Genomic DNA, 14,234 nt, shown 5'->3' with positions numbered 1-14,234 from the left:
TCCAAATCCCTGTTCAACTTAAAGCAACTGTTTGAAAACTTGAAATCCGTAACCTCTTGGTATCAAGTTTTTCCAATCTGCACCATGGAGAAGATATGAAGTATCTGCCTCTCAGGACAAGGACATTGGATTACTTAATATGCTTTAAGTACAAGCCTGCTCATAAAACACTCACTTGTGAGTAGTCTTTGCAAGTCTAATTTTCCTGGGTAGTGCTTAAATAGGGGGGCAATAGGCACAGTAGTCAGCAATGAAACTGATGGTCCCATGGATGTTTTACCCTTCTGGAATTACTTGTGAGGAAAGGTTGGAGCCCTGTGTTATTACTTAGCTGATGTCATTTAGCACTTGCTCCATTTTCCTCCAGGGCAGATTGGAAGAGGCCCTGGAGGTTTTTCGCCTTCTTCTGTAGCATGGGTCACTTGCTGGAGGATTGTCTGCTCCTTGAAGTCTTTAAACCACGATTTGAGGACTTCAGTAGCTCAGACATAGGTGAGAGGTTTTTCGGAGGAGTGGGTGGGTGAGATTTTGTGGCCTGCATTGTGCAGGAGGTCCGACTAGATGATCATAATGGTCCCTTCTGACCTTAGTATCTATGAATCTATATGGTGTTATTAAAAATTGTGTTTTCATTGCACCTGGGATTGGATTAAAAGGTGAGCTAAAAGTTCTTACCTATCATGATACAAATGCATGGCCCGTTTTCTCCATCAGTTGTTGGTATTCCAGGCTGTTGGGGCTGCCCATGTTGTTTGAGTAGTTGTCACAACTCTAAGCGTGCACCTCTATTAAATGACTAAATGTTGATATTTTTCTGAAATGCATTGCAGTTCAGCTTCAAGATAAATTGAAAGGCTGTTCATGCCTACAACCATGTAGCTCTTAATTTTGCCAAGCTTACAGTCATGCCAAGTCATTCCAAACTGATGCTATACTAACGCTTTGCAGAGTGCTTATGTAATAAGTTGCAAAACTGATCACATGGTAAGCAAAGAGACTGCATCTCAAAACAGTTTTATTTTCCCAAGTGTCAGTTTTTATTAATACTTCAGCTGTTAGCATGTAACAAGTTGTGTAAGTGCAATGCTGGCCTAGTAATAAGATCTCGTTACAGCTGCTAAACTCTTGTGGAGAATGGTGGGCAGGAAAGGGAGAACGCTGCACTTTTCGGTTAGAATGACCAGGCTTGGGAATAAGTAATGTAACAGTGAGGTTTTGCTCTGTATCACCTCATGGTGTTAAATCATGTAACTGAATTGCCAGATACTGGAATAGGATATCATCAAACCTAGTTCCATAGTAAATAAGCAGGAAACGCTGGAGATCAGCAGCTCCAGAGCAAAACAGATGAGGCAACTGTTAACTCATCTATCTGAAATGAAGGGGGTTCCTGTTGCAAGGGCAGATGAACTTGGCAGGTAAGTAGTATTTTCACATGCATTACAATAACCTGAAGCCTTTGCCTTCAGCATGTCTCCATCTAAGCACAGACCCTCTACAATTAAAAGCATCCTGCTCAGCCAGTACAGGACCCTATAAAGCAAACTTCGGTCACCCACCCTGAACCACGCTGTCAGTCACTGAAAGGGCAGCAGCAGGTCTGCCTACCTCGATTCAAGTTTGCAACTCCAGTCTTCCACTGCTCCTGGATATTCCAAATGTGATGGCTTGGAAAGATTTCTGTCCTTGGATTAGTGCAATGCCCTCTACAAGGAACTTAAATGGACGCAGAATATAGTTGCCTGCTTACAGTGTTCCCTGATGTGAGCATGGTAAACATGCCCACAATTTAAGACGTTTTAGGTAACATCCCTGAACAGTCTCTCTGGGAGCTGGGTACATTCCATGACCTATTTCCAGAAGTGTTTGTACTATTTTAAGTTAATCTGTATGTACAGCTGGATCACTAGATAAAAGTGCTTTCTAAGCACAGAGGGAGTAGTATGGGGCTTGTACTGACAGAAGCAGGACGAGTGCAAGACAAGATGTCCAACTGCTAGACTTAAAGGCCAGTAAGGTGTGTGTAGAGTAGGAGACCCCACTGTTGTCCATCCCTCATCTGTTTCTGCATTAGAGGGTCTATATAGCGCCTACGCTGCAGCTATGACTAAGGGAATGTCTTATAAATGTGCTATGCTTATAGGATAGAACAGGTACAGCCTTCTATCAATGATGCTAAAGTCATGGCCAGGCCCCTGACAATTGTGAAAGGTAAGTTTACCAGCACAAAGCGGATGCTCCATTAAATCCTGGCCTCTTCCAGAAGAGGCTCATATACATCTGCACCAACCATTAAAAGTAGTTAATTTCTCAGAGGAACATCTGACTCCCTGTGAACCTCAAATACTCTGACCCTTTGCTTGTTCAGTAAAGCTAAAAATTAGAGATTTTCTTCTAGTACACCACCAGTTTTAGAAGTCCCACGCAGAGTACGTTTTCAAGCTTAAAATACGTAAACTTGTTTCAACATGTTTATTTCATTTACAAAACTTGTATAACTCAGGGTTGCTCAGAGCGCTAAGCTCTGGTAGAAATAACTGATTTACACCGTGCATATGAAAGACTATATGGATGCACCAGGCTCAAGCAATTCTTCAGATTTCATTCAAAGCCACTGTAAAGAGATTTTAAAAGGTCAGGTTGTTTGAAGACAAGTCAGTTACACAAGAAGCACACACAAACTAGAGTCAACATCAATAAGCGTGAAAGACAGATTTGGGTGTTTTAGGTGTTACACACAGTGCTTGATAAAAGGCAGTTGCCCAAGACAAGTGGAAAACTGGTGAACAGGTAAGTCAGCAGCAGATCTCTTCCCTAGGAACCTTTGTCTAGTAATGGCTTCATACCCTGGCCACCGAAACAAAGCAACCAGGTCCAAGATTTAGCCAACCTCAAATACCTTAGAAGCTGTCCCTTGGTGCAGAAAAGAGTTTTCTAGAATAAATGCTTTCCCCCTTTTTGCCAGAACTATGCATTCATGCCCCCAGTTTCTTCCAAGCTATGACATCAAGCAGAAATATTGTTCCAATAGCAGAGCAACACAACTTAAAAAAAAAAAAAAAAAGGCAATCTACAAACCCCCCCTACCCCCCCAAACAGGGGCCAGAAGGAGGCTCAACTCCCATGGCAGTTAGAAGCTTGAGGGCAGAAGATGGCCTTCAGTTACAATACATTTGTCAGTTTGAGTGACGTGTACAACTTTTGGCAAATTACCGGATCAGATGTGCTATGTCCCAGTTGGTTTCTACGGACAGAGGTCCTTCCACTTCAACTCCTTTCTCGGTCACTATGGCAAGTTCGTACTAAGGAGGAGGAGATCAACAATTAGAATTTCCAGTAAGCCCTAACTAATGCAAATGAAATCTGAGATTGCAAGTGCTTTGACATTGGGTAAATGATAGTTTGCGACCAAAAAATGAATATCTGAAGTTCACCTTTCACTGAAGAAATTTGCTTTAGTATAACTACTTAGTTAGTGTCACATTCAATTACCTTCACCTAGTGCTTTACCTTTCGCCCAGCAGAGGTCACGCACAGCTAACTGAAGGACTGGATTATAACTAAAAGTCTGAGCCCTGACACTCCTTATCTGAAGTCAGTTAGCAGGAGCTACCCACTCTAAGCAGCAACGTCAATTCCCAGATCCCAAATGTTCAGAGAAACATCAGCTAATTTGGTGTATTTTGCCTACTTAAATATCCTTACAGAAACTTGAGACTAAGAGTTTCTTTGCCAGTACTGTCTGGTAGTTGGCAAACTGCATTTTGCTGTTGCTAGGGATGGAGGAGCCACTGCAAGTCTTGAAAAGCTGGATTTCCAAGATTAGAGCAGGGAACAAGGACTGAGCTCTCTTCCCACCTTTGCTAACAACCCGTGACGTGGGCAAGTCACATCTCAAACAAATATACTCCCCATTTCACTACCTCACAAAGATGCTGTGAGGCTTAGCAGCTCTAAACCACTCTGAAGTCAGGGGAAGGAAGTTGTTATAAGACAGCAGAGTATCATGACTGAAGATGAATCACACAAACTTAGAGGCTACACTCTGCATGTCAGTTGAGCCAGCACAACAGGTACTGTAGTTCCTGCAGGATGACCAGGAAACACCAAGGTAGGATACTTACTCTGTTAAATGATCTGGCATCTCTGTAGTACAAGATTTTCATGCAGCGCTCAATCAGGTCCCGGGCCTCGTCCTTCGTCAGGACGGGTTTCTTCTCTAAGACTTCTCTCATTAATGGCTGCATTTAAAAAATAAATAAATAAACAAACAAACAAAGCATCTTCCATAACAACTCAGTTCCACGAGGCTGAATTTGCAGTTAAAGCAAGAGAGCAGCATGCACTAGTCACAGCACGTCATTAGCAGAGAACTCAAGCCTCTGACTCACACGTCCCTGCTCTTGCCACTAACCTGTGCTGCTTCTCTCTACAGTTCCCAGTCTATGTTCTACCAGCACTTACCTGAGCTAGGTAAGCTCCATAGCCAGTAGCGAGTGTAGGGTCTTCATAGGCAACACCCAACATGTCAACGTACCCTAGAAAACTGAACACAGAATGATGAACACAGAATCATTCCTGGGTGCACAGAAGAAACATCAGCATCTGGGACAATTCCTGGTGGTGTAACCAGCTTACAAAGGAAACTCCAGCACAAGTTGACAAAGCAAACACTCCTCAGGCTAGCCAAGAAAAAGGTGAAGTCCAGCTGATACTCTAGGCACACAGGCAACCAAAGGAAGGAAAGTTCAGGGGCTCCTGTTTTAACAGATAGTTCTTTCGAGGGCAAGCATCGAACAAACTTCCAGTCTACTACTCAAAAGAACAGCTTGGGATCAGGGTATTTTCTAGCCTTCAGGTACATGGCTTACTCTTTTTAAAATACCCTCTAGTACTGCCCTCTGTAGCAGACTGCATTAGAGCGGGATGTGTGCTGCTAGACTGAGGGTCAGCTCCTCTGTGAAGTGGTTTAGAAAAAAAGCCATCAGTAAGTATGGAATGGGAGCTCTCTCTCCTAGACAGGCTGTCCCTGACAAGAAGCAAGGAGAAGGCTGTAAAATGACTGCCCAAGGAGGGGAAGTGCATTTGATCTATGGGACACCAAGGGCCACAACGGCAGGAGCATGCAGCTGTGTATCAAAAGGCAGGCCTCACCTGCACACACACACAGGGGAAGCAATTACACAGTCAGTTGCAACAACTGCATATGCACATTATATAGGCAGTCGTGTGCCCCGGTACTGAAAATCTGCAATGGAAAGGAAAAATAGATCTATGTACCATGATACAAGATATAGTCTGACCTGAAAGAGGCAGAAAATTAATGCCCCAAGACCTCAGATTAGCTAGTAACAAAAGTTTGATCAGCTAAGACCACATTGAAAGCCCTTTCCTATGCTTTACAAACATTTTTAGATCTTTCAGATTTACTGTTTGTCCTTGCTTAAATCAAGCCCTGAGCTTTATTCTACCAGGGACTATAAATGACACCAATTTCTATCGTGCGGTGAGTGGATCAAGTCCCTGAAGTGGGCATGTAGCAGAGAAGTAACGCTAAACATCTCACATGGTTTGTGCAGGACTCACCTCTCCCCATTGTAAAAGCCTCCAATAACAACAGTATTCCAGAGTGGATTCATCTTGGATCTCCGGCTGTACATGGCTCGGGTCAGCCAGGAATGAATGGCCTTTGGACTGTAACTGTGACCATCTCCCAACAGCTCCTCATCAATTCTAGTTTAGAGAAGAGTTTTAGACAACTTAGAAAAACCTACCAACCATTTGACATTATTTAGATTTAACCACAGCCCCCACCCCTGCCAGCCAGGCTAGCAATAAGACAATATAGCCTATATACTAAATCCTCACAGGCTGTTAAAGCAAAAACACATCTCTGCATTCTTACAGCTCATCAGCCATAGATCTAAAGTAAATGAAGGGTAACTGGAGAGACCTGTTGATAGGTCCAGTGAATCTCCAACAAAGGGCCTGTGAGGAGTGATTTGTAGTACAGAATTTGCGATTTCCTTCTTGGGGTGAAGGAGACTGCAGATCAAGAATCAATAGCCCTGTATTAACCTCCAGCTAGTCTGCATGCTCAAAGCCAGCTAAGTAGGAGTGGTAGTGGTGGGACCTTATGGGATGGAGACAAGTTTGCACTCTTAGGGACAGATGAACAAAGAGCTCACACTTAAAATGACACACCGGGTTTTAGCATCTCTGGAGCTAATTCATTTTGTAAACACTAATTTGGGGTATTTGTGTTACTTTCATTTAAAATATTTTGTTTTAGTGTTAATGAAAGATGCTAGACTGGCAAACCCTAGAGAGCATAAGAATGGGCATACTGGGTCAGACCAATGCTCCATCTAGCCCAGTATCCTGTCTTGCAACAGAGGTCAGTGCCAGATGCTTCAGATGGCATGAACAGAACAGGGCAGTTATTGAGTGACCCATCGACCATCCCAGCTTCTGGCTGTCAAAAGTTTTAGGTACACCCAGAGCATAGGGTTGCATCCCTGACCACCTTGGTTAATAGCCATCAATGGACCTATCCTCCAGGAACTTATCTAATTCTGCTTTGATTCTAGTTGTACTTTTAGTCTTCACAACAATCCCTGACAAGATCCGCAAGTTTACTGTGCGTTGTGTGAAGAAGTTCTTCCTTTTACTTTTAAGCCTACAGCCTATTATTTTCATTGGAAGACCCCTAGTTCTTGTTTTATGTGAAGGGGTAAATAACACTTCCCTATTCATTTTCTTCACACCATTTATGATTTGACAGAACTCTAGCATATTCCCCCTCAGTCATCTCTTTCCCATGGTGAACAGCCCCAGTCTTTTTAATCTCTCCTCCTAAGGAAGCAGTTCCCTGCTCCTAATTATTTTTGTTGCCCTTTCTGTACTTTTTCCAAATCTCATATCTTTTTTGAGATGGAGCAACCAGAACTGCACACAGTATTCAAGATGTGGGCGTACCACGATTTATATATTGGAATTATGATATTTTCTGTCTTATCTATCCTAGGGGTCGGCGACCTTTCAGAAGTGGTGCGCCGAGTCTTCATTTATTCACATTAAGGTTTCATGTGCCAGTAATACATTTTAACGCTTTTTAGAAGGTCTCTCTCTAAGTCTATATATTATATAACTAAACTACTGTCGTATGTAAAGTAAACAAAGTTTTCAAAATGTTTAAGACGCTTCATTTAAAATTAAATTAAAATGCTGATCTTGCGCCACCGGCCCACTCAGCCCGCTGCCGGCCTGGGGTTCCGTTCACGTAGGCCAGTCGCAGGCTGAGCTGGGCCTGCGGCCGGGACCCCGGCTGAGAAGGGGCCGGCAGCCAGAACCCCAGACCAGCAGTGGGCTGAGCGGCTCAGCCCACTCCCAGTCTGGGATTCCGTCCACCGGCTCCTGCCAGCCAGGGTCCTGGCTGCCAGCCCCGCTCAGTCCACTGCCAGTCTGGGATCCCAGCCCTGCCCACATAGAGTGGGTACCTACCTTCTCCCTGGTTACAGCCCATTCTCTTCCTCTCTCTCTGCACTGATCTGAGGGTGGGAGTGCACTGAGCACAGGGCTGGGGGTGAAGGAGCAGGCTAGGGGTTGGGGTGTAGGGTCTGGCCAGGAGCTAGAATGAGGGAGGGGGCTCAGGGTTGGGGCAGGAGGTTTGGGTGTGGAGTGCTTACCTGGGCAACTCCCATTTGGTGCGAGGGGTGCAGGTGGGAATGGGGGAGGGGTGCAGGAGCTCCCATGTGGTGCTAGAGGTGGGGATGGGAATATGGGGGTGCAAGAATGCTAATGGATTGGCGAGGCATGATTTCCCTTTACAAAAGGTGTGTTGATTAAATCTTCCCCAACATATTGTGTTCATCTATGTATCTGATCATTCTGTTATTTACTACAGTAAAGTCCAGTGGAGCCAAGTCTAGGTATCCACAGCATAGGCAGAACAGTGCAAGCTTGCTCTGCCTGGGAAATGGGGCTCCCTCTAATGCAGAGAGAGGCGGCCTGTTTCCATGGGTCAGCAGAGGAGAAATACTTACACCATCTGGTCAATAACCTGCTTGAGGTACTGGAAATCAGCGTAGTCCCCAGATGCGCCCAGCACAGTGTTATCATTCACTTTCATGATCCTGGAAATGTTACGAAACCGGGCCAGAGAGCCGTAGGAGCCCAGCATGTCTGCAGCGATGATCACACCACCGTCAAACTTCACTCCCAGCACCGAGGTGCCTGTCACCATGGGATTCCTGGGGAGACAAACAAAACCATCAGCACTCCCCGCACTGGACAGCCAACAGCAGCATTACTCTTCTAACGGCCCTTACTCCTCTCCCGAGCCTGACTCGCGGATGCAGACTGTAATTCTGCTCCAAATGAACCCTACAGCCACACCTTCCCCTCCCCAATGGGGGTTGGGCCAGGGGCTGCTGATTACATGGGGACCAATGGGTCACAGAGCACGATGGCAGGGCAGCACAGGCACGTACAATAGGGGCTGTGGAAACACCAGCCTCCAGGGACCCTGGGGGCGGGGGGGGGCAACCCTGTTCACCCCTTTCCCAGAAGACCCCAACGTTGTCCCCTCCTTAGCAAAAGAAAGCAATTCACCTGGGTCTGCCAGGCTTTCAGCCATCTCCCCCACATCTCTCCCTTCCCCACAGGGCCACGTGGGTGGGGTTAGCCCAGCCGCCGTCCCCTTCCCCAGGCCCTTGTCCTCCCCTCCCCCCAGGCCCTTGTCCTCCCCTCCCCACCTCTCTCAGCCCCGCTTCCCCGCGGCTCCGCTCCCCCCGCCCCGCATGAGGCCGCGGCCCGAACCGAAAGCGGCTCCCGGTCACTCACTGGGTCCGCGTGAGGGGGCCCCCGGCCCCGGCCAGGAGCTCCAGGCCCGGGCCGGCCGCGCTGGGGCAGGGCAGGCTGTACAGCTCCCCCGGGGCCGGGCCCCCGGCCCAGAACGGCAGCGGCAGCCGCATCCCCCCGGCTTCCATCTTAGTCACTCCGGCGCGGACTGAGTCTGTGCAACGCGCAGGCGCAGCAGCCACTATCCGCTCCCGCGCGCCGTACGCCGCCATCTTGAGCGTGGCCCCTACAGAAAACAGGCGAGTCCCATTGGGCGCCATCTTGGGTGCGGCGTGGGTGGGGACTGGCTCCCAGCTCCTCCTCCGAGGGCCTATGGGTGCAACCACCTTGAGCGAAGCCCTGATAGCAATAACCGCCCTGAAACAGCGACTCTTGGAGCTGTGACCTGCTCTCATTCAGCGCTACGGTGTGTTAACTCTGAAACCTACTGATGGCACTTTGCATGGAAAATGCTATTCACTATTCCACTACTAGTCATTTCAGCAGGAATATTGCACTACCCTGGACTGGGTGTGGGGCTTGAGGGTAGTTGGGATACCAGAACTTCCCTGCCCAAAGCTATCCCCTATATTTGAATATGAGCCATATGTAAATATAATAATCATGTAACTGTGTTATTTGGATAATTAGCCATTGTAGTTATGACTGACCTAAGGATGACACCTTACCGCACATTCAGGGTTGCTCTTTTTGTGTGTTGCAGAACAAAACATTCCCAGCAGAATCCCAACGTGATGCATCGCAAGGCGTGCCTCTACCAGTCAGAACATCATGACGTTTTCTGCAAATGAGTGCATACTGGTGTCACAGCATGGAGTGAAAACCCAGTGCCATCCATCATGTCACAACATCTCAGTGCAATACCCTGGCCAATCTAATTCTATTAAAAAACTTAGACCAGACAAATGAATTGAGAGCTAAATCCAAACCTTGGCGTGAATGCAATTCCCCAACACTTAGCCCTCCTGTATGTTGGGGTTTGTCCCAGTTGCAGCCACTATTATAGGTGCAGGTTTCAGAGTAGAAGGCGTGTTAGTCTGTATCCCCAAAAAGAAAAGGAGTACTTGTGGCACCTTAGAGACTAGCTCACGAAAGCTTATGCTCAACTAAATTGGTTAGTCTCTAAGGTGCCACAAGTACTCCTTTTCTTTTTGCTATAGTTGCATCAGTCTAAATTTAATGTAGGCAGGTATAGCTGCTATTTGCACTGGTGCAATTTACCCAGTTTGTTAGCATGAATAAGCTGCATTGGGGCCCCTGTATTGGTTTTGCACTTATGTATACTAGATATTTGCACTGGGAAAGTTACACTGTTGAATGGCCATGATGACTGAAATCCCATAAAGAAAAGGAGGACTTGTGGCACCTTAGAGACTAACCAATTTATTTGAGCATGAGCTTTCGTGAGCTACAGCTCACTTCATCGGATGCATACCGTGGAAACTGCAGCAGACTTTATGCCAAGGTATGCATCCGATGAAGTGAGCTGTAGCTCACGAAAGCTCATGCTCAAATAAATTGCTTAGTCTCTAAAGTGCCGCAAGTACTCCTTTTCTTTTTGCGACTACAGACTAACACGGCTGTTACTCTGAAACCTGAAATCCCATATGCGTTCAAGGCCTTAGTCCCAATTAATCTGAGCTCCAGCACACAGCACCACCCCCTTCACTTGACTTTTGACAATGCAAATACAACCCAGCTGTCTTTCCGCCTCCCCTTTTGGGATCTCTTGTTTAAACTGCTCAGCATCCAATCAAGGGTTAGTCACTGCAATTTACAAAAAGCCAGCAATGTAGAATGACATCCCCCTTCCCTTGTGCTCCATTCACTCCTCACTGCGATGCTTTGTTCTGCCATCTACACACACAGAAAAGGAAGTGACAGCGGAGTGATCTGATTAAAGCTAACGAGCTGCTGATTACCCAGCCAGCAAACAATTTTGGAGACAGTGTGTTTCATGAACCACATGTCTGCCTGAATCACTCAGTGAAAATAATTTCCCGGGCTGATAATAAGAGCCAGCTTCTTTGAAAGACATTTTAGAGCCAAGTTACACATCATTTCTGTTCATTATGAGTTCCCACAGCAAACACAATGGTGGATGAAAGAAATGCAAGGCAAACTACGCACTTGCGCACACAGTGATGTGTGTTCTAGGAAGGAGCTGTCAGGAGGAAGGGCAGATTTGTGGATCAAGCCTAGACGTCTTGAGACCTGGGTTCTGCCACAGATGTTCCATGTACCCACTCTGGGCCCAATCCCACTTCCACTGACTTTAGCAGGAATCCGTGCTGAGGGTTAAAGAGTGGGAGTTGTAGGACCCCTCAGATCCTTACTCCCAGATGCCTAAACACCTGGGTCAACATCCCTATTGACTAGTCTTAGGCCATGTCTACACTAGAGAGCTTACAGTGGCACAGCTGGACTGATGCAGCGGTGCCTCTGGAAAATGGCTCATGTAGCCGCTCTATGCCAACAGGAGAATGCTCTCCCCCCAGCATAATAAAACCACTTCCACGAGCGGCGGTAGCTGTGTGGACGGGAGAAGTTTTCCCACCGAAATAGAGCTGTGCACATTACAACTTATGCCGGGGAAATGTATGCCGCTCAGGGGGGCGTTTTTTAACACCCCTGAGCGACATAAGTTTTGCTGACATAAATGGCCGCATAGATATGGCCTGAGTGTTACCAGGTCAATGCAGGTTGAGGATATGCAGTGCTAGGGCAATAGATCTCCCTCTGTCTCAGTTTCCTCATTTGTAACATGTAGATAATTCTCAGCTACCTTCCAGGCTGGGCTGTGGCTGTGAAACTAAATTAATATTTGTAAAGATTCAAAGTAACCATTACTGTTACTTATATTGTGTGTTAGTGGGAATCACAGGAATAGGTTCCATCAAAGGTTATTAATATTATTTTGTATGGCTGAGCCGCATGAACGCAAAATGAGCTTCATCCAAGGTCTTTAATCTCCCACCTTCCATCCCTTTGCCCTCTCAGCCCTTTACTTGTCAAGGGAGTCAGATGGAAATGTGTGTCCATTTTGTCTCTGGCAGTGCCACCAGGGTGCACTAGAAAGAAGTGATTCTCTTCCTTCTCCTTTGGTAGAACCTATAATATTGGGGATTCCCAACAAACCTATTTCGGGCATCCATTGTGTTACTTACAGCTGGTCTACTGTGGGAACTTACATCATCATAGCCATAGGCGCAGACTCCGTGGGTGCTCCGGGGCTGGAGCACCCACAGGGGAAAAGTGATGGGTGCTGAGCACCCACTGGCAACCCTCCTATCAGCTCCCCTTTTTCCCCCAGCGCCTCTTGCCTGCTGGCAGGCCCCACTGATCAGCACTTCCCCCTCTATCCCCGCACCTCCTGCCCGCCGTGATCAGCTGTTTCACAGTGGGCAGGAGGCTCTGGAGGGGGAAGGAGCGAGGGTGCCGCACGCTCGGGAGGCGGAATGGGGCAGAAAGAGGCGGTGAAGGAAGAGGTGGGGTGGGGGCAGGGGCTTGGGAGAAGGGGTGGGGGCAGGAAGAGGTGGAGAAGGGATGGGACCTTGGGGAAGGGACAGAGTGAGGGTGGGGCCTGGGCAGAGCGACATAAGCACCCCCGGCACATTGGAAAGTCGGCACCTGTGATCATAGCTACATCTCTCAGAAATGTGGAGAGATATACCTATGCCAGCCTAACCTCCTGGTGTAGACGGCACTAGCTTGATGGAAGAATTCTTCCACTGACCTAGCTACCACCTCTTGGGGAGGTGGATTACCTACACCAACAGAAGAATCCCTCCTGTCGCTGTCATGTCTACACTGAAGTGTTGCAGCTGTACCGCTGGAACAGTTTAAATATAGACTGAATCTATGGCAGTAGAAATCCCCTAGTATCTTCCATAGTTAAGAATCTCCCAGAATTTCTACTGTAAATTGGCAGAATACAATAAAGTAGCTGTGAGAAATCCCAGAGGGATGAAAGGTGACATATCTGTTAGTCAGTATATTTCAATGAATCAGCTAATGTGCCCTCTACTGGAAGGAATCAGAACTGCTCAACTGTGTGTCATAACTCCTATACTGCATACCATGAATAGTGGATAGAGCAATGGACTGGGATTCAGGAGACCTGGGTTCTAATACCTGGCTCTGCCACTAGCCTTCTGGGTGACCTATGGCAAACTGAAGTGGCACTTCCCCTCCCTGTGCCTCAGTTTCTCCATATGCAAAATGAGGATACTGCTACTTGTTTGTAAAGCAGTTTGAGATTGTAGCTGGGTGGCTATCCCACTCCTAAAATAGAAGGGGTTAAAAGCAGCCTTGGAGAGGGCTGTGGCTGGGGATTGTTGACTGGGGAAGCAGCCGCAGCTGGGCCACGCCCCAATCAGGCCCCAGCTGGCCTGTATAAAAAGGCTGTGAGCCAGAGACCCAAGGAGTTTCTCTTCAGGCTAGGAGATAACAAGGCCTGCCTGGGTACTGAGGGTGGTACAGTGCTGGGGAAGGAGTAGGCTGAGCGGGGGCGCTCCAGGCTGGCAACTCCCCAGGCTGTAAGGCCTGGTCCAAGGCCCATAGAGGTACTGGGAGGCAGAGGAAAGCAACAGGTCTGAACCCCCTTGCCTATGATGAGTGGCCTTTACATTGCAGTCTGCCTCAGGGAGCAGGGGCTTGCTGATGACTGGCAGTAGTGCAGACTGAGGCAAGGTGTGGATAGTGGGTTGGGGGGGTCCCTCAGGAAGGGGAGACCTAGAGGCAGAGTCTGGGGGTACTGCCAGGGGGCAGAACCCCAGAGAAAGGGGCACTGGGGTCTGTGAGGGACATGGGGGAGCAGAGCTGTGGCGGATCACCGGCCTGCAGATAGTGCTCCGGTGGCTGGATGAGCTAATTCCTGATGACAGGAGGCGCCGCAGGGGTGAGTCTACTCCTTTACAGAGATCTACTGATTATAAGAGCTAGGTATTATTATTCTAGCTCAAGTGGCTAGGGCTATGTTTCAGGAGTAGTAGATCTGAGTTCTTTACTTGCCCCCTCATTGGATTTCCAAGAGGCCATCATGTGCTGCCTTATGGTACTTGCAAAACCTATGGATTATTTACAATGTTTTTTCTTCCCAAAATAGTAACAAATGGTAAAACTCTCTTTGTAATTGATTGAGTAGCAAAATAAAAGCTCTTTTGGAGACTATTGTTTGTTTTTTTTCTTGGGGTGAATGGATGTGGTGGTAAATATGGTACTTCTGTATGATATTGCCATGTTACCATGATAGCAAAGGACCTACATTTTACATGAGTGGAACAGTTAATTTTTTTATCAATTCAAATTCATGTCAAAATCCCTGCACACATTTGCTTGGGCTCATAAAAGAAATTGAGCACTGTATTACT

At 47.2% G+C, this 14,234-nt stretch overlaps 1 protein-coding gene across 1 annotated transcript; it reads right to left on the bottom strand.

Annotated features, from left to right (window-relative positions):
• Positions 1-2,458: 2,458 nt before the first annotated feature.
• PSMB4 (proteasome 20S subunit beta 4) lies at positions 2,459-9,022 on the bottom strand. Its single transcript, XM_073322698.2, has 7 exons — positions 8,845-9,022; positions 8,046-8,252; positions 5,587-5,733; positions 4,465-4,546; positions 4,125-4,241; positions 3,214-3,302; positions 2,459-2,614 (listed from the first exon to the last, which is right to left on the bottom strand). The coding sequence occupies exons 1-7, from the start codon at positions 8,988-8,990 to the stop codon at positions 2,602-2,604; spliced, it is 801 nt and encodes a 266-aa protein (XP_073178799.1). The 5' UTR covers positions 8,991-9,022; the 3' UTR covers positions 2,459-2,601.
• Positions 9,023-14,234: the final 5,212 nt, after the last annotated feature.

Source organism: Lepidochelys kempii, chromosome 24 (assembly GCF_965140285.1).
Source record: "Lepidochelys kempii isolate rLepKem1 chromosome 24, rLepKem1.hap1, whole genome shotgun sequence".
Classification (NCBI taxonomy): domain Eukaryota; kingdom Metazoa; phylum Chordata; order Testudines; family Cheloniidae; genus Lepidochelys; species Lepidochelys kempii.
Note: the sequence above shows the minus strand (reverse complement) of the source record. Positions and strands in the feature narration are given on the sequence as shown.